The sequence below is a fragment of the Mugil cephalus genome, chromosome 22, assembly GCF_022458985.1.
Source record: "Mugil cephalus isolate CIBA_MC_2020 chromosome 22, CIBA_Mcephalus_1.1, whole genome shotgun sequence".
NCBI lineage: Eukaryota > Metazoa > Chordata > Actinopteri > Mugiliformes > Mugilidae > Mugil > Mugil cephalus.
The window spans coordinates 7,656,662-7,677,664 of record NC_061791.1 but is presented as its reverse complement, the minus strand read 5'-3'; the positions used below and the strand labels follow the sequence as shown (position 1 = coordinate 7,677,664).

The 21,003-nt window shown below is 42.7% G+C and overlaps 1 protein-coding gene across 2 annotated transcripts in view; it reads left to right on the top strand.

Annotated features, from left to right (window-relative positions):
• Positions 1-20,515, top strand: part of iqsec3a (IQ motif and Sec7 domain ArfGEF 3a) — a 120,400-nt gene extending 99,885 nt beyond the window's left edge. The window contains exons 8-14 of one of the 2 annotated variants that reach the window (XM_047575125.1): positions 2,446-2,585; positions 6,115-6,240; positions 7,990-8,089; positions 8,293-8,451; positions 10,964-11,056; positions 13,032-13,075; positions 17,568-20,515. In XM_047575125.1, the coding sequence (XP_047431081.1) occupies positions 2,446-2,585; positions 6,115-6,240; positions 7,990-8,089; positions 8,293-8,451; positions 10,964-11,056; positions 13,032-13,075; positions 17,568-18,194 (1,289 nt within the window). In that variant the 3' untranslated portion in view covers positions 18,195-20,515. The remainder of the gene's footprint in view (positions 1-2,445; positions 2,586-6,114; positions 6,241-7,989; positions 8,090-8,292; positions 8,452-10,963; positions 11,057-13,031; positions 13,076-17,567) is intronic. The other variant, XM_047575126.1, reaches the window with a different exon arrangement.
• The last annotated feature ends 488 nt before the right edge of the window (positions 20,516-21,003 follow it).

Here is a 21,003-nt window from a genome sequence, read left to right as displayed (position 1 = left end):
CTAATAGTGTGAATGTTAATAGATGGGGAAGTACGTGCCATGAGATTGGTATTCTAAATTCTTCTCCCCTTGCATTAACTCCTGCCGCGTAAAGCAGCGCAGCACATCCGCAGATGAATCAAACGCAAGTGTAGAACGGGGCGCACATTAAATCAAGCCTTTCCTGCATAAATTTAGTGGATAAAGATAAGGTTATATTTCTCTCCCCGCCCGGCTTGCTTTACACACTCCCTCTCTGTGACACAGACAGAAAACACCTTTAAATCTCTCCTCCGATGGGCAGACAGATGCTCTTTTGCCGAGCTCTGAAGAAGAGACGGGAGCGCCGCGGTCTCGCTCTCCCTCCGCGCAATCAATCAGGGACCCACCGAGGTCGATGCAGAACAACTTTAATAGATTCATCCAGACTGTTCCTCCCAATTAAATTAAGTTGGAAAATCAATTTCAGCATCTTATGCAAATGAAAATGTGCCACTCTCTCTCGGCCTTTCTATTTGTCTTTTTCTCCCTTGTTTCTTCGTCCGTCGTTTTATCTTGTTTTGTTCCAGCCAGAATATCACGTCGTCTGTTTGTTCCCCTGTCCGTGCTTGTTTGTCTTCCGTTTCTCCTCCGCTCCTCTTTTCTCATCACTGGCGCTCGTCTCGTGCGGCGTCAGAAGAGGAATAGCTCTCTCGACTAATTGGCTGAGGTGAAACGCAATTATGCGCCAGAAACCAATAGTAATGAAGAAGCATAGAACATTCATTATCTCAATTAAAACAGGCCGTCAGTGTCAAAGCTGCTCCACAATGGGACAACATAATATAAACCGGCTTCTGCCATTAATTAATCCGCCATGCCAGCTCATCGGACAAACTGTACCGTCTCCGTTATTGGATCCTTTATTTGTTTCTAGAGGATGGGCTCAGATTTCCATAAATTTTAAGTTCAAAAGCTGCCTCGGCCACAGACATAAGGCTGTCAATACAAGGCTCACGGTACAAAGAATACACTGATCAGGCATAAGATTATGACCACTGACAGGAGACGTGAACAACACCTACCATCTTGTGACACGTTCTGTTTGGAAACGGTTGGACCTGGCATTCATGTGGATGTTTCTTAAACATGTAGCACCCACCTAGACCAGACCACGCACCCCCCACCCCAAAGCAGTGACACTCCTCGATGGCAGCACAAGGTGCTGACCTGATCCTCAGAAGGACCATGTCCATTCTCTGATGAGTCACGGCTGTTTGGGAGGCACAAGGGAGACCTACACAACACTAGGCAGGTGGTCATAATGTTGTGGCTGATAAGTGTATAGGTAAAAAAAAAAAGCCATGCTAGCAGCTCTTTGAGGTCCTGCTTGGACATACCCATTTTAGTTTAGCATGTTAGCATGCTAACATTTACTTATTGGTACCAAAGAAAAAACAAATTGGGTTAATAACAAAAGGTTATTATTTTTGTCGGTATTTAGTCCTCACCAAAGAAAGTATCAATTAAATGAAACCATAAGGGAACACTGTCTTGTTTTATCCAGTGGTTGATGAAAGTGCAAAATTCACGTCAACCTCAGATTTGTTGAGATGCTTCTGATTGGACCGAAGTGCTTGACTAATAAACTTATACACCATACACCGAACTGTGCTAGTTTGCTAAAACAACTGCAGACCCGCGGCGTTTAAGGAAAGCTGAACAAGAGAAAGAGAGAGAGAGGGAGAGAGACAAGAGAGACTCCGCAGCGAAAATGCTCTGTACTAATATGACACTCCACACACTTTTCCCCGTGGTCATCTCCCTTTCTCCCTCCGACTCCGTAATGTGTAGTGATGTCTCAGCGGTGTCCCGCGGTGCCTCGCCGACGTCCGCCATCACTTGTGGCGGCTTCATTTTCTCCAAAACACCTCCTGCCCCGTTGAAAACTCAATGTACCGCGCGGCGCCGGTGCAGCTGTGTCGATATAATGGGGTGCATCTCGAGGGCAGCCTCCCAGCCTAATGGCACGCAAAAAACCTTTACCTGCATCAGAAATGCCACGGCCTTGAACTGCAGATGGGGGAAAAAAAAAATCTTCCGAGTGCACAGGCGGGATCGCAACCCTTTCACGTGCCAATTAACCTCCTCTCGCATCGCCTTCTGTCGCTACTTAATGGAGACGGCGGAAGACAGAAAGTCAAAGAAGGACAGTTGGGGAGACTCTCTTTTTCTGTGATTATTGATTTTTCTCCTCTGCTCGCTGCACTATTTGCATATCAAGAAGCAAAGCAGATGTATTTAGTGTAGGCAGGTGTTAAGGTGTGCGCATGTGGGCCAACGTAGACACACTTTTGGCTCCTGCCACCGGTAAAAACAGCTGTCACTCCGTATTCCTCCAGATGGACAGAGCCGTTTGATAAAAGTCGAAGCAACCACCGTGTAATGTGTTCATACTTGTGAGTAATCAGCCCGTTCCTATCTCAGGTGTGGATGACGGCGCAGACATCCCTAGGGACATGGTGGTGGGAATCTACGAAAGGATACAACTGCGAGAGCTGCGCTCCAACGAAGACCACGTCACCTACGTCTCCAAGGTCGAGCAGTCCATCGTCGGCATGAAAACGGTGAGTGCGCACGCGTAAAATGTCCTGAGGTCTTGGCGAAGTGCGGGCGAGGTCACGCCACGCGCGAATACGATGGCGCTGAAACATCGATTTGCCAAGTCACTCGCTCATTATTCAAGCCCTCTTCACTTTCACCTAGACTTTGTAGCGTCTGGAGCACATTTATTAGCCGTTAAATGACTCATCAACAGTCCGGTCATTACCTCAGCTCATTACTCCAGCTAGATACGCCATTAACCACCGCAATATTCGGTTTAAGGTTAAAAAGACTTCGGGGCAGCTCCGATGCACACGAGCAGCCAAGCAGGGGTGAAGCCAGCGTTTGAGTTTCTTTAGTCCTGAGACGACTTCAGAGATGAAAACGCTCACTTGCTGATTTGCAGCATTTTTCTGTTCAATGTTCAGACTTAACGATTGTGAGACAGACACAAAGGCAGAGGTATTCGGCTTTATTGTTGCCTGACGGGAACGTATTGGCTGTTCTCGGGCATAACTTTAAACTTTTTTTGAAAAAGTTTCAAATGTAAAGGATTTGGTTTGAATTTAACCGTTGCGGCCTCCAAAATCCTTTATTCATGAACTATTGATAAGAGTTTTTTTCATTACAGACTCAAAGCTATTCTACGTTGCACACTCTACCCGAATACAAGCGACCACAGCATATGAAGAATACCTTAAAATTCGATTCGGATCCAGATACATTCATTCAAAACAGAAATCTAGACATTTTTTCCATCATACTAATGGCAGTGGATTACGTAGGGTGGATTAAAATTACATTAAGTGCAGATAATTTGTAGGCATTTAGTATAGAAAGTCAGTATTTTTAAATTCAAGTATGAAATTCCACAAATGGAATTGCCAGCTTGAAAAGTTGGGAAAACCTTATATGTGCAAATTACCATATAATGCATTGTAATTATCTGGTATTGCAAACAATGGCTAAGCTATGTAGTGTATAGTCTGTGTTGTATGTTGGTTTTCTCCTTCTGCTGGAGCAAGGTTCAACTTAATGACATTCCCGCTTCCGAATTCCCTGCTGAGTGTTACCATGTTAGCATATAGCATGTTGACGTTGGCATTTGGGTCCAAGCGCAGTCCACACAGCTTCACAAGAGCTAACATGGTTGTAACCTCGAATCGTTTTGTCCGTGTGGCTGCTAGCTAAAATGCGGATAAGATGCACATTTGTAAATGTTTACGAGATGCTCCCAAATTTAGAAAAGAAAAATGATCCGGATCAATCCCAAGCTAGCATACCCTACTTCAACATATGTTTTACTTTGAAGAACTCTTGAGTGCTGAGCCAAGAAATCAAAAGTAGGACACATTTCTTGGAGACTTTCTTGGAATCGCCCACTGCCTATCATTTGAAAGAATACAGGTTTAAGGCGCCTCAAGATTGGCTTTACTTTTCAGACTCAGAAGCAACATCCCCCTCGTATACAGCACATGCTATCAATCAATCAGTGGGACTGTCATTAGCCTCAGCTGTACTACAAACAAACATGCTAAACCAAGACGGTGAGCGCAAGCAGAAGCGTGTTAGCATCATGTAAAGGGATGAACAGCGCCGTTTTCTGATTAGTTTGAAATTGAATCTCAGTAACATCTTATTAATTTTTAAAATGACATTGAGAGTCTGACTTTGAAAGGATTTTTTTTGTCTTTTGCCCTTGAGTGTCTCTCGGTGATAGATGAGTAGCCAGAGGATGACAGAGGGACTGCTGTCATAGCCGAAACAATGATGGATTGTTGTGACAGGAAGTGACTGTTCCTGGGAGCTGTCTGCTTTAAAAAGAAAGAGACTTGGTTAAAGTTTCTTCCTCCGAAACTACATCCCAGCAGGTGTCTGAGTCCATCTACAGTGGATTAGAAACTTTTAGCCTAAGTAGCACCATTAGAAGAAGTACATGAAATTAATTTTCCTATATACAGCAGCTGCTAAATATTTGATGATTTTATGAAAGCTGTATAATTACTCTGCGAATATGATGGAGCAACTTTCCATCTAAATTCTGAATTTCCCGAAATATTGGATACAAAGAATTGTGGAATAGGTTTTTTTGTATCGTTTAATTTGTTAATGAAAAGCACATGCAAACATCTGGAATTCTTTTTTTTCTTTTTTTTTTTTTTAGTGAGCAACAGGCATTTCAGCCTAATGATGTCTTTACATGTTTCTGACATTAGTGTAATGAGAAAACAGGCCGTCTGCAGCAGGCCGGGCTGGAGCCTGTGTACCCTGCAGTGATGACGGATGAGAGAGCGGGAGAAAAAGACACGCAGCCTGTCTGCGTGCACTCAATGCATTGCAAATCATTCACTGGGAGCGGAGGGGGGAAAAGAAAATGGAGACACACACGGAGAAAGCCGAACGGAGGCTGTGTACATTTGTGTTTTGCCTCGAGGAGGGATCAATTGCACGTCCTCCGGCTGTCAGTCAGCCGCCGCTCTGATTCCTCCAGTGATCGAGCGCGGAAAACTGGGCGAGACAAGACGGAGACAAGAGTGTGAAGGGGTGAGAACATGATTAGATCACCCTCTGAAGGCGTGAGCCATTTTTGCAGTGTAATCTGCTTAAACCCGGGAAAAGCACTTAAGTACAAGAGAAGAAGCCAGACCTCAAGGGACGACCGCCGCAGTTTGTTAGAAAAAAAAAAAAAAAACGGATAATCTTTACATTAGACCTCCGAGCGCTGTGCATTGCAGCCACCTTTGCTAATCCAGTTTGACTTGTGTAGGAGACTGTGACTAAAAAGCTAAAGAGACGTACATTGCAAAAAATATAGCACAATTTAGCAACAACTCCTAAATCTTTAAGAGTGACCTGTGCCTGACCTGTGTTGGAAATCTTCCGACCAGAACCTTAGAGTCATAAACTTAAACTTGCATCCTTCCTTTCTTTCCTGTCTCCTTTTTTTAAAGAAACTTAATTGATTTCATCTGACAATGTAACAAGGAAAATTTTGTCAAACAGCAGCACATAAAGTACTTTCTGTCTTTATTTCATTCTTATATTGATATTAGATTATTCTCACACCCACCCTAATTCCTATTGGCACTAAATGTCATAGTCATGAATTTTGAGTATTTTCTGTGACCCTGTTGGTTTTACTTGCGTTTCCTGTTTTTATTTTGTAAAGTTCTCCCTTAATGTCTTGCATTTGGGTCCTATACTTCACCAGGAACCGCGACCAAGAACAAAGGGTAAAGTCAGGGTCATATATATTTAGAAACACCAAGGAAGATCTTGCAGGACATAGATGCAGCAACTGCGTGATGCCATCATGTCAACATGGACTAAAATCTCTGAGGAATGTTTCCAACAGGAAACACAAGGAAAACCAAACAGAAAATATATGGACCTGTTCCTGTCAATTAGAAAGCCTTATTGTCACCAATGTCTCCCAGTTTTCCTGTAGTTTTTCTGGGGCAACATCTCTTTATCTGGTTATCTCTCCTGACTCATTTAATCTCGCTAACTCACTGTTTTTTTTTTCCTGGATGTCTTTTTCTGTGTCTTCAGGTTCTGTCTGTCCCTCACAGAAGACTGGTGTGCTGCAGTCGACTTTTTGAGGTGACCGATGTCAATAAAGCCCAAAAACAAGCGGCGCACCAGAGAGAAGTCTTCCTCTTCAACGATCTTATTGTGGTAAGTATCCAAAAAGCCTTTCATTGAAAAGGAGGATCATAATCCATTAGCACACGATTTTTATGTAGCTAATGTCTAGCTTTGTATATACGTATAAACTCTTGCCATACACAGGAAATGGAAGAGAAAGTGATTGTTGATGGGAGAACATGCTGTTGAAGTTGTTACATATTTCAAACCATTATCTTTTTCTAAAGTATTCTAGGTTCTTAAAATCAATCAAATATAATTTAAAGGGAATAGTAAATGAAACATAGTTTTTATTGAGTATTATATGTTCAAAATGGTCAGTGTTTGAATAAAAGCATTCATTAGCTTCAACTCCAAAATGATCCAGGCCGTGAATTGAAAGAAACATGGAAAGAAGTACGGAAATCACACTTCCAACCAGCGTTATGCTAATTACATTGTGATGCAGGCTTTCAAATGCTCAAATATAAGTCCTCACACCGGTTGAGGTCCCTAGCATGAACGCAGAAACCAAATTTTAAATCTTTCTCGTATACACCTCTTCGTTAACAATTAAACGACTGTTGTTTATGTATAAGGACTTTTTTTTTTCTGTGCATACATGTCTTTGTTGTTTTCAGTTTCTTTCAAACCACCCTCAAATGTTTGTTCCCGCTGCACAGAGTCAAGCTTTAAAGCTGCTTATTGTGTTGTGACAGCTGCAATGCACCATCACCTACTTCGACTGTAAGCCATTTCTCAAGGCTTCTCTTCTTTTATGTAGTTTCATAACTCTGGGCTCTCCAGCCCTATACTTTTAATAATAGATAGCAGCAAATGCAGCCTTACAGTGCACCCGTAAGCAAAGATCGGTCCCTTGCAGAGTGGCTGGTAATAAAGTTGCATTTCACTCGAGCCAAAGTGCAAATCCAAAGTTGTGCAGATTGGGGAATAATCAAAAATTTAATGTTAGTCATAATGAATGTCCTCATTAGTAGCCACATAGGGGTTATCGATCAAAAGTATTTCACTGCTCCCATAATTGTGTCAAAGGCTGATCTCAATCCAGAAACACACAGTGAAGGGGGAAAGCAGCACGGCCATTCCCCTCCTGCTTCTTCTGCCGAAGCGTAAAAGTAATTAGTAGCCACAGGAAAGAAGGTTAAAAGGCCGATTTGAAGTAAGAGGTGAGAGAAGCCATCTTCCGACATCACAGCAAAATTCTGTTCATTCGGTACTAAAAGTCAGCGGCGTGATTCATTCCAGGGAGAGGTATTCTCGTGACAGCAGAAAGCAGGGCAGAGACTGCCTTTGAAAATGATGGGGACTTTTCTTTGAATTTGGTTCCTGCTCTAGCAGCTTGAACATGTCAAGAAGTGTTTAAAATGCCAATGTGATGTATTGGTTTAATACGCCTTGCCTGGTAAATTATGCCCCACAGTAGCGCTGCAAAACAGATTTGCCACATCTTTCTCTATCAGGAAGGTCATTCGGTGAAAAAGCTGTGTAACATCTCTAATACGTCCTGATATAATCGTGCCAAAGTGTTGTTTTTCATACAAATTAGACCACCGGCGTCCAATCTGAAACACTTTGAAGGTTGTTGCATACATTAATCTTTACTATCGGTTCTCTGAATGAATTTTAAATGATCCAACAGTTTGTTCTTTCTGAGCTTGACGGGTCTCGGCACCAGTCAACAAAACTTGTAAATTATCAAGAACATGGAACTGAAAGAATCGAATTGGAATTCCTGTCATTCACAATCTTTGCTTTGGCGCTGTTGTTTTATTTCCGTAGATCTTGAAGCTTTGTCCAAAGAAGAAGAGTTCTGCAGCCTACACTTTCTGCAAAGCAATGGGCCTACTTGGCATGCAGTTCCACCTTTTTGAAAATGAATGTAAGTCTTGAGCGGGTCGTCTCATGAGCAGATTGCTGCTACGAAAGAATCTGACAAGGACTTATAGTGCTGTTTGAAAGAGCTCACTGTAATCACTATGGGAACTAAATATGGTTACTACATGACATTATCTCTGGCGTATTTTAAAAACCTTTTTAAGAGGTTTACTTTTGACTTGACTTAACCCCCTCTCTACTCCACAGACTACCCTCATGGAATCACCATCCTCTCGCCGTTTGGCTCGGACAAGAAGCAGGTACTCAACTTCTGTGCCCAAAGCGCCGAGGAGCTACTCAAGTTTGTAGAAGATCTGAAGGAGTCAATCGCAGAGGTGTCTGAGATGGAGCAGATACGCATCGAGTGTGAGTACCTTTGCGCTATGAAAGAGACATCCAGAGACTCTTGACAACATGCTAGGGCATAGGTACCTTCGGACCAACCCTGGGGACTCTCATGAGTAACTAACTACCTATTACTATTACTATTTTTGGTACCACCAATAGGCAGGATGAAGTGACGCAAAAGCCACCTGATTTTTGGTGTAGCAGCCTCAGTTTTGCTCAGTTTGTTCCATTTTTTAAACAATGTTGACATGTTTTCTTCAAACTAAAATGAATGGGAAAGTATCGACCCTGAAGTAGAAGCTTAAAAAAAAAAAAACAACTAAAAACTAACTTTTGGGAGTAGGATCATTCTCAATTTGGTCAGTGCTGAATTATGATGATGCCATAATTTGAAACCAATGTTGAAACTCAGCGTTTGCATTTTTTGAGCGCAGTTTCAAATATATTTGTATCACTGTTACCAGATGTCGGCCAGCAGATATTTTTCTTCCAGTTCACCAATATACGGTAGCAAAAAGTCCCACACTCTTCACTTGTTAGTCAAAATAGTCTTTATTGTAGACAGTTTAAGTAGTTTATCGTCCTTTTGACGTATACTGGTGTAAACAGTGACCTTATGGCGTTCTTCCCTGCCAAGTTTACCCAAATGTTATCTGTGATGTTTCTGGTAACCCAGTTTTTTGCAATCATAGGACTACCATAGTTTGTTTTCCAGATATGAATGTTGGTTTGTGTCAATCAAATGAAATGTCCATTCTTTTCGTGGCTATAGACAATAGCATCCCAATGAAAGAATCGTCAACTCCCTATTACATTGTGAACCAAATCAATAACCTCATATCTTGGAGAGTCAGACACTGCTGTGAATTCTTTGATGCTCTGTGTGAGAATCGATAGGTCCTCAGATTAGACACACGAGTCTGAAGCCACCCTTTGTTTTTGTGTCATGCGCTAACTTGGCGTCGGTGTCCCGGTCGCGTCGGTGCAGACGAACTTTTGCATTTTGTTTCCTTTGGTGCACTGCAGCTCCAAGTGACTGCAGGAGGGCAGTGAATTGAATGCGAAAATAGGCCAGTGTTCCTCAAAGCAGCCGGGAATCTGATTGTTTGGGCTTGTGTGCATATATTCTCTCTCTCAAACGGATAACGTATTTACTTTTATATATAGTTTCTCTTGTCTACCTTATTCTGTATTTCTGTATCTTGCATTGTTGCTCCCGCTGTAATGCCCTAATTTCTCTCCTCATCTTATCTTGACGATGAGACCTTACGACATACGTACACATGGAAGAAACTGAGTATCCCCAGCCTGGCCTGTCAGTGGGCATCAAAGTGAGCTTCCCTGCTGATATTTAATGAAACTGCCTCACTCTTCACAGAGAGGTCGGGCCTGAAGCCAGGGAGAGAAGGCAACGACATATTGAGGCAAACAAAAGAAAGTTAGACAAATCCCTTGAACATCACGGTTAAATAAGAAATGTATGCCGAGACACGTTTATTATCTTTACGGAGATGACAAACTTTTTCACGGAACATTAGGAATGAACATTTTCTAAATGCGGAGAGCTGGCACCTGCTCAGACAAACATCACATTTCTCCTCCGAGGGCTTCGTTTTGTTAGCACATTAGTAAACAGGCCTGTGGCAGACTCACTTGTGTTGGGGCTTCCCCTGTCTGAAATGGAAAGGAGGGAATATGTCTGGATTTCTCACGCACATGGCTGTTAAAAGAGCAAAAATAATAATGGAACGGAATACCCCAATTCAGTCACGAAATACCAACACAGAAGAATGAATATTTCTGTTTCTAATGAAGACAGTGTTGAAGGTTAAAGGTCCCATTAAATAAAAACCAAAGTCATTTTACATGACTTGTCTCACTCTATGCATCACCTTTACACCAGAATCTAGCCAAAAATGTACAAATTAAATAAATAAATTTCCTGATATTCTTGGCTTAGAGTTTGATATTTTAAATGCTGATGACTCATCTTGCACTTGGGGGCGTGTACAAATTTAGCATCTGCAGAAATTGTCTGCTCTAGGCTAGTTGAAACTGTAAATTTCTCATTTAGTACCAAAATACATCATGTCCAGGACAATTATGCAAAATAAAGTCGTGGTGTCTGCCTTTGCTAAAACCTGACATTTTCCTTTTAGTTCCTCTCAGATTAGCGTCAAACATAACCGAACGATGTGGGACACCGTGCTATTGATGTCTCACCTATCTGTTTTGTGATTCATCATCAAAATCAGAATGCAACGTGGTGTTGGAAACAAAGCAACATTTAGTCATCGTGATTGGAAATGACATGCAATTACCATCAAGTGTAAAGTTTAATTAGAGAAGAGTTGTGTTTGGAGCGGGAGTGGGAGGCAACAAGAACGTGGGTTTTGTATGTGTACGCGCACACACGAATCACGCCTGTTAACGTTGCCACTCTTACTCATCACCATCTATCTGCTTCCCTCGCTCTCCGTCAAGATGATTGTTGCTCATGATCGTTTTTGTTTTTTTGTGTTTTCTGCAGGGGAGCTGGAGAAGCAGCAGGGGGCAAAGACACACTCGGTAAAGAACAACGGCACACAGCTCGAGCTGCGCGGCAGACAGGGCTCCCCATCAGGTGTGTGAGTGACTGAGCACGACTGCACTGATGTGTCAGAATAAAGTTGTTGCTTGTTTTTCTAAAGTGATGAAAAATCCTATCATATTTTTTAACAAGTAGACGCTACCAGCAGCAGTTTTAACTTCAAAAAGACTGGATTATTTAAGGTCTGTGGACTACTTGTAGAAAAATACTGTGAATGAGGCAATTTACCTTTTGATAAGCCTTTAATTATTGTTTTCAGACCTGCAAAGCTTTCTATTCCAGCAGGCCACATATGTAGTTGGAAGTTTCCTAGTAGAAGGCTAGAAATAGTGTAAACGAATGTTAAACATGCACTGCTCCAAAATTTTATATTCATTTGTAAGTTTAACCATATTCGTCAAAACGGAGATAACCGAAGCCCCCAGCACACAACTGTGAGTATATGCAAAGGTTTGATGATCACTGGAGCCTAGAAGGCATCTGCATGCGCCAGCTAGATATTTGAGATCTTCACTTGATACCAGATCAGATGAGAGACTGGCTTAGAAACATCCTTGCACCAACTATGACTTGGTGAAGACTGGTCCTGGTACTATTTCGCTTACTGTTGGAATGAGTTGCAAAATAGCAAATAGTAAGAGGTAGTCATCCATTGCTTGTACTGGTCTGTCTTTTTTTTATCAATGTCCTGAGTATGAGCCAACTGATTGATATTGTTTGGACACCCTGGCTAAAACTGCACATCCTAGCTAAAAGTTAGCATCTCCAGGTGAAGGAGATGTTCTTGTAAAGCTGGTTAAATGAAGATAAGATTGTTTTGTTTTGTTTGTACACAGTTTTTGAAGAACTCTACATTATCAAACAATGATTTGCTAACATGTATTTTATTTTGTAGAATACAATCTGCAAATTTCTGATATTTTTTTTGTTTGTTTTTAAAAGTTTTGGTAGTGACAGATGCTAAGCGTCACTATAGTTGGCGGCCCAAACACTCTGAAGTTTGAGGGGTTGTCCAACTGTCTCAAAATTTGACTGCAGACAATATATAGACAATATTACAGTATTGGTTTATGGCTTCATGGCTTATCATCACCGTCAACCGCGGAAATTGTCACCTTGCTGTATTTTTGGGGGCCACAACCAAAAAAGCAGAAACACTAACTTGAAGTTTTCTTGCCAGCCACTGCCACTCATAGATGACTTTGTTTGAACATGATTACAAGAAAGGACTGGAGTGAGACAATCATCGACAACGCTTGTGTTCGCAGCACACATTTGATATCAGATAACATTAATATGTAATGCATCATCAGTTTCAGCCCATAAAGTCATGAGTTAGACTAAATTGTGACTGAAATTACGTTAAAAGACAATTATTTGGGGGATTCTTGTTACAGGTTGATGCTAATGCTTACGGCTAGCTAATGCAACATTGTATTTTTCAGGGGTGTCCAAGTATTTACTATGTTACCCTCGACAGTGGTTCCATTTACGTTTTCTAATATCTTTGTAGGAGAGGCTTCACTTGATAAAGAGACCAGACTTTGTCCCCTCTGTGTCCTCCTTTGGTCAAATCATCCATCCAGTGACTGAAAGTGTAGGGGTCGATGAATGTAGTCCCATCAGTCAGAGTCAACTTTTTAACATACAACAACACTCACGGTCTGGGGGAGTATTAGTATATTCTCTAAAATATGTGTTTTCCTCATCCATTCTCGCCAAAACAGTCCACTGAAATATGCTAACCGGCATTTACAGGCTATAGTGTTTGAAATGTTTTGCCTCCAGTTAAGCTCCGCCCCTCAAAATATGTCACTGTTTACAAACCATGAAGGGGTCTATATTTTGTACAAAATTTATTCTTAAACTGAATTTAGAGTTTCAAATCTGTTGCCGACAGTCCTAAAACATTTAATGATGCAGTAAAATAACATTAGAGTTTAACACAACAATTTTGCTGCCCTACTTTTTTTCCCCCCTTTTTCTTTCTACTTTTCCCCACCCTCAGGAAACCAGGAGTTAGATGACAGAAGTGGACACAATGCAGTTGAGGTAAGTGGTTAGAGATAGGTCCATGTCCCAAAAAGCAGGTAAGTCAGTGTAGAAAGAGTCAGCATCAAGGTAGGATGAGATAGGGTTAAAGAAAAAACAACAACAACTAGTCGTATCTTCAGGACTAGAGGCGTCAAGCAAGCGTGGGTGAAGAGTGCGTGAGAGAACGAGTGCTGCTGGGTAAAGTGCTGTGGGCATGTGAGGTAACCCTATCAAACTAAATGTTAGATAAAATGACTCCTTTGTCGTACAAAAATCAAAGATGGTGGTTTGGGGGAATTGGAACAATCGCAGCAGTCAGGTTCTCCTCACATTTAAAATGCATCCAACTCAGACGCTAACAAGGAATGGGTTGTAATTAGTTTCACAAGCTCAGGCAGAAACCCTGACTCCTTTGGGGAATTTCAGAGCAGCCATTGCTAAAAGCAGATGGGGACATGGGCGGAATACATATTCCGTGCCCGCGTGTGTGTGTGTACCCCTATTCATGCATCGAGACCTTAATTAACACAGCAACATGCGGGCAGATAAATTTAACGCTCGTTTGACCCCGATTCGCCACCTCCCCACCCCTCGCCAGACCTCCGCGGGAGGGACTCGTGCAAACATTTCGTGCAAGCAAGAGAGCAAACTGAACTACAGTACCGCTGGGGCTTTGTAATTACCATCCTAGAGGCATGAGGTGACCTTTCCTTGTCCCTTTTGCTGCTGCGGAGGTTAGGGATGAAGCGAAAAGCCAAATACACGGGGTCAATTTGACATTCAGGGGCTGTTTAATTCCACACAGCTCTTTGGTTGCACGTTAAGGCTGTAAATCCTCACACAGGCAATACTTAGCTCTGAAACACACAGCATTCACTGCTACACAAAAGGGATTTCAAGAAGATTTTCTTGTGATGTGCAATATCTACTCATTTTATGCATACTGGGACTCTTGGCCGCCTTTAGGTTCTGATAACAGAGAACTTTGATCAACTTAAATTTGAATGAGCGCTTACACTGCGCAATTGGATCTGAGGTTTTATAGATCTCACTGACTTAATACAAAAGCCACACCAGAGAGGAAGAAACCCCAAATGAAGAGCTTCGATTAATTCCAATCGAACTTTTTTTTTTTTTTTTTTATAGTTTTCTCATGTTGTATGCTTGAAGGCTTCTTCCCCCTCGTCCTATTTTTTCACCCATGTTTGCACCTCTGGTCAGTCTTCATGGTTGTCTGAGCTACCTTCGCCAGCAATATTCCCCTCTGTCACGTAGCCCACAGTAAATGTCAGGGGCTGGTGGGGAGCTGCTAGCTGTCGAAACACATTTATCTCCGAGACCAGGAGAGATCGCTTGGAAAAATCCTGCTCGCACTAGAGGCATGAAACTTACGGATACTAAACCTCATGGGAAGCCTTTAATCTTGGAAGATTTGATAAGAAAGTGTTTAAATTCTAATGGTGCCAGCTGTTTCAGAGTGGTGATAATAGGCTAGCCTGTGCCGGGATGTCAAAATGGCTCGTTAGTTGTGAGAAAATTAAAGGCAACTGAGGCCATTTATAGATCCCCATCACTTTTTAAAAGCCTGTTGTTGTTTTTTTTATTACAGTTTGTTTGCGATTACAGCGGTTGAATTTATAGGCAGTGGTTTTTGCAGCAGGTTTTGTCTCCCAGATTCTCTGGTGGAGGATGCATGTTTTGTGTACAGAACAAAAAGCATTCTATCTAATATCTATTCCCATAATGAAACAAAACTATTGTCAGAGAAAGCAAAGGCTGGCAAACAGAAGTCGCTGCAACTGTTCGTACTTTTAAGCCCTGCCAGCTTCTGTTCAGGTGCAACCAATCCAGCTAATGTTCCACCCAATCAGTCCACCTGCTGCAGTCAGTCCCATCTTGACTCCACCATAGGGCATAAATGCAACCAGGGCAAAAAAAAGAAACCAAGGATAGCTATTGCTGTGTTTCCATTACCCCTCGAAATGCTCAAAACCTAAATATCGCACTAGAAAATTGGTAATAGAAATGCCTGCATATCGAAAAGCTTCTCAAGTATTGCTAAAAGGTTTTAACGCACTCACGAGGTGGTTTTTCATACGTATCGATATGGAAAACGCTTTCACATTGTGACCAGTCCATCTGCCTCAAAGTGAAGTCTCACAAGAGAGTTACAGATTATTCGCAAAACACACAATGGAAACACATACATAAACAGCAGCCACAAACTTCCAAATAATTCACACATCAAGTTGATTCCAGTTCCAACAACAACAAAAAAAAAAACAATAAATTAATAAAAATAGAATCTTAAGAAGCTGTGACTTCATTCTGAGAACCGTTGTTCACACAACATTTTTAAATGTCAATTCACTACTTGAAACGAGGCTCAGATTGATGTGACAGATTTTGCTGTGGAGTGACACCACAGGTGTTTCATCATTATTTATCAGTGTCTTGGATGTGTGACTAAAAGGACTTATGTAACGCCGTGAGGTTCAGGAGGGAACACTGGGCAATTTGGGTCTCATTATAATGAATGAAGCAGCGCAAATGATTCGAATCAGTCATTGTGACGTATGAAGCCTCAAACGTCATCGGTCATGTGAGATTTGATACAAGCCCGGACATAGTTTCGAACCAGCCTGTTTCAGTGGAGTGAAGGAGGCTTCAGTGTCAAATGTCCCATTTCTATTTAAATATGATGTATCCATTCATATTGAACAATGCAGTTTTAAGATGTCACCTTGGGGCCTTACAAAAATCTAACGAGTGTTTTATATTTCTGACCAATTTGGGCCGTCTGTGGAACGAGGCTGCTCGGAAATGAAAGCTCTGATGGGCAATATAAAGTCACTCTTTATCTGGGGTGCTACAGAGCCCAGAGATACTGTACTTTATGGATGTGTTCAAACTCAAGGAGAAATGGTAGATTGAAAAGGAGCATGTTAATGGAGTTACATCAGCTGCTGTTAGAGAATGAGCTTCCATAAGACGTTGGATACTAAACATTAAAGGTCTTTCATGCTGCAGGAGAGATACCAGTGACCTTATTAACGCAGAAGTTATTTGTTGTAAAATTATACGATTATTATGCTATGATTTTTAGTGGAGCAGTCTGAGAAACAACCTTTAAGTACAGATCTGGCAAGTTAGCAGCTAGCAGGAAGCTAGCTAGTTTGGACCAAAGTGAACCAACTGGCTAGCTAAAAATAAGAGAGCCAAACATTTACACGGTGGCAGCAAACACACATAATAAGTTACATTTATTGAAACGGGTTCTTTTAAAAATTCATTTTGTGGCCGGTGCATGTATTATAGCCTTTAATATAGCCTCAGTATTTAAATGCTAATATAAGCCCAGGAAAAAAAATTAAAAAATAATTCCACTGCAAATGACGTGGGGTGTACATTAGCCAAAAACTCTTTTATATTTTAAGTTTGAATGTGCTTTTAAATAAACATAGTTTTATTCATCAATAAATCAAATTACCATAGCTTAAGGGTAAAAACAAGCTATGTGAAATTAGCATGCGATGTGCAAGCTACATATTTCAAGCTAGGTTAATGTTGCAAGCTAACATTAAATACCCATTAGCTTGTGACAAATCAGAAAATTACTTGCAGTGGGTTGCTTGTTTCTTGCAACAGTTTTGCCCAACGCACACAGTAGCTTTTGAGACTGCGCTCATTCTATGAACCTTGACAAATTTTTAGTTTTGGCATATGTTTTTTTGAGAAACGCTACGTAAAGCGGGAGATGTGACTTGATTCCCAAAATAGGTTACGTAAAAATAATTCAAGGAAAGGAGACAGAGAGACAGAGAGACAGGAAAATGTCTGCAGAAAGTAGAGAGCTGAAACAGATGTGACATCTGGAGGTTTGCATTCTAAGTGAGTGTTGCCTGTGGACGTCTGTGGTTGTCAGTCTCCTCACTTCCTCTCCTCCTCTTCGTCTTCCACCTACCCCCCTCCTCCTCCTCCGTATGACCTCCGTGTATGTTCCGACTACCTCGACCACCACCCCCACCCCCCTCAAGTATCCTCGTGTCCGCTGTCACCATAGTGCCGTGCAGTGGTTTGGAAGGGAGACACAGGGGCCCTCAGTGTCCCCTTTGGAACCACCGGGCCCCTTCTGTAGCATCGTTCTCACTCCCACCACCCCCCACCCGTCCTCCCACCACCGTTCACCCCACCCCGGTCACACACCTGCTGTTCCCAGCATCCAGTCGACACTGTTCCCAGTACTTGTGGGTGGGTGGGTGGGAAGAGGGAGTAATCACGATGACTTTACCACCGATCCTTAACACCTAAGCCCCCACCTAAGCATGCCCTGTGTGTGTGTGTGCGCGCGTGCGTGTGCGCGCGTGTGTGCGTGCTATGCGTTCACCACCCCCCTAAAAAAAAAAAAAAAAAAAAAAAAGAAAAAAGAAAAAGAGGGCTTGACGACGTGTAGAGGAGGAACCAGTTTTATAACATATGATGCTGTTCTCTTGGCTGTTTTCTAAACTAGGTGTCAATTCACAACAGGCTTCAGACGTACCAGCTCAGCAGCAGCAGCAGCAGCAGCACGGCTCGGAGCCCCGAGAGCGTGGCCCTTCTTAACCACCGCGGAGAGCTGCTTTACCAGCAGGCGCCCCAGGGGCTAACCCAGGGGCCGGCGCCTCCTCCTCCTCCTCCTCCGCCCCAGCACCCGCAGCTGCAGTCAGCGGCGAGCACCCCCGCCCACCACCTCCCCTTCCAGCATCAGCAGCAGCACCACCACCACCACCACCAGCCCGCTGTCAGCATGGCTGACCTGCGGCCCGACGCTCTCATCCAGTGTCAGCAGATCGTCAAGGTCATCATGCTCGACAACAGCAGCCATGGACGCGTGGAGGCCTTCCTCAGCCAGACGCCCACACACCACCACTACCAGCACCACCAGCACCACCACCACCACCACCACAGCCACCACCAGCTGAGCCAGTCCGCCATGTCCACCCCCGTCCGCTCGCCGGACGGCTCGCACGGCAACGACGGCCACCAGCCCCCGCTGCCCCCGCCGCCCCCACCTTACAACCACCCGCACCAGTACATACCCCCAGACCCCCGCCTCAGTCTACATCGGACCCCAAGCGGCTCTCGGAGCATGGTGTAAATAAATAAATAAATAAATAAATAAATTAGTATTCCCCCCCCCCCCCGAAACGCTTTCACATAAACCCCTCCCCCCTTCTCTATTCTCTATTTAACAGTACATAATGTACATATATACATACATACAGATGAAAGAGCTATAATGACAAAATAAAACCCCACTTATATGCATATATTTAAGGAAAAAAAAGAAATGAAAGAAAAAACAAGGTTTTAAAAAAAAATAAGAAAAAAATAAGTGCATATAGAAAGTTTTACTTGACTCCACATGTATTTTGAAATATTACGTAGTTTTAACAAATTTCTATAACTTTTTTGTCAGTTTTAACTCTTGCTAGAGGACAACTCGCAGACGTTCAGTTCGCGGATGGGTTCCTTGTAGTCGCAGTATTCACCTCCAACGAAACGAAACGAAAAACAACAGAAACACACGAAGCGCTTGATTATTTTATTTATTTACCCCCTACCCCCAGAGATGGACGGACGGACGGACGGACTTGCTCCGAGGAGCCCCCCGCTTCCGTCCTTCGACCGTCCATGGAACCTCACGGCCACTGTGCTGTGTGCGCGTAGTTGACACTTTAAACTGGAAAAAAAAAAAAAAACGTGTGCCAAAATACGTACTCCTCCACTAGACACCGACTCCTTTGCACTTGACTAAATGCTAGGGCTAGAAAATAAACTAAAAAATCCTTTGCTTATTTAAAAAAAAAAACAACAAAAAAATAGTCATTTCAGGCTTTTTGCTCAAGGAGTACAAAAAAAAATAATAACAGAGTCAAAACCTATCTACCCATATGCGCTGTTGCTGATTTATTTATGTGATGGAGGGCCTTCTCTCTTCTTCTCCGCTTGCTCCAGATTAAAAAAAAAACAAAAAACAAAGCAAAGTGACATCCTCCAATAAACTGTCTTCGTCGTCCATTTCTCTGTTGTGTTGTGGCTCTCTATCACCAGAAGACGCTCACTCTCCACGGATCGATCCGCAGCGAAGGACGACATGAACCACGCCCCAGGGTGGTTCGGATGTTCGCCTCCTCGTGTTTAATATTGTTAAGGCTTCCCAGGAATTTTCATACTTTGAAATGGTCTCGAAACTTTTGTAAATGGCCGAGTGATCATGTGCGGCACACGCACCGCTCTGCCATATGTTCAAATGCTTCTTCGCTTTTTTCAGGATGCCCACGATAGACGTTTCCGCTACAACCGTAAATTGTCGAGATGTGTGTTTTATTCTGATTTGCCTTTGTGCCGCCTCTGTGTGCGTGTGTGTGTGCGTGTGTGCGCGTGTGTTTTCCGGATGAAACGCAGTCCGGGCCAAGAAAACACCTCCGTGGACTCCGTCGTCACGTCTGTGCGCGTCTGTACGACTCCTCCCGGGTTTTTTTCTCCCCCCATCTCAGATCTATGTGACTGCTCCCTCTTTCCTCCTAATCTTTTTTCCATCTGACATTTTCAAAAAAAGGCAAAAACCACACGCGGCTTATATTGCAAACGCTGGCATTAACGGTATTGTTTGTGCTGTTGGCTACCCTGCTTTTAAATGAGAACGGGACAAAAAGAATGCATTATCTGATCTCTTTCTATTTCACCTCAGCCTAGATTGTAAATACCGCCTGCGAGCAGTGTCAGAAAGAACAAGCAAGCTACCTTTAGCCCCCTTCAAATTGCTGTCGCCCTGTCAAGCATCCTTCATTCTGAAATAGGTCAGCGACTGCCCCGGCCTGGATGCGCGTCCATCTTTTAAACATAAGCCCCAGCAGGTACTGTGGAATGGATGTTCAGTTAACTCTGCTCCCATCTGACCCGTTTGTTGATTTATAATCACAGAGCCACTGCAGGGAGGTCTCCATTTCACCTTTCTGTCCTTTTCCTCTTTTGATTCCACCTCGTGAAAAGACAAAGGTTGCACCACAAAAAAGAAAAGAAAAAAAGGTTGCAGCGCAGACACAGATGAGGAGCGTGTGACCTTCCCAGTAAACAAATCCATCCTGATCTCCTGTTCACCCTAGGGATTGCTTCTTTTACAAAAAAAAATTAAAAAAATTGACGTTACAATGAGAAAAATGAAGATGTGAGATGTTTGGTTAAATGCTTTCACTGGTAAACTTTTGGAGATTGCGTCACGGAGAGAGATCTCACTGATTGATGGCGATTCTACGGTTCGTCATTTTATTTGCTTTAACCAACTTTCAGATGTATCGCCATTGATTTTTCTTCATGCATGACATCTTTTTGAAGGCCTATTTGAACCCCCGCAACGATTTATTGTGCATGATGGATCTTGCTGCTTATGATGTAAAAGAAGGTTTGTGCTGAGTTTAAAAAAACAAAAAAAAACAAGAATACGTTACAATTGAATTTTCTACGAGAGCGAACGCCCCTTCAAAACTGAGAATAGATTCACGTCCATTTTTATTTCGTTGTTTCAGTCTGTTACAACCCTTAGTTTAGTTGGTTGCAAAATTCTTCCGGCTCAACAATGTGTTTTTGCATTTTTGGGGGACGGATACGCTGTGTTTGCAATAACCGTGAATGTGAGGAGAAAAATGGAAACCAATGTAGCATTTTGTGAGCGTGGCGAATGAAGCGCACTAGAGGCTACCTTTCATGAAGAAACGCACCAAAGGGCTCTGCCGTACCAGTGCACCGCTTCGTGAACGACGCGTGGATCTTGTCCGGTTGCTCAGCACTGTGGTTTGCTCATGTTAGTAAAAAAAGGAACAAAAGTAGTGGACGTATTTATGGATAGACAGGCGGGAACTGAGTGTAACAGATATCATCTTCCTCGGTTGGCTTTGAACCCCTCT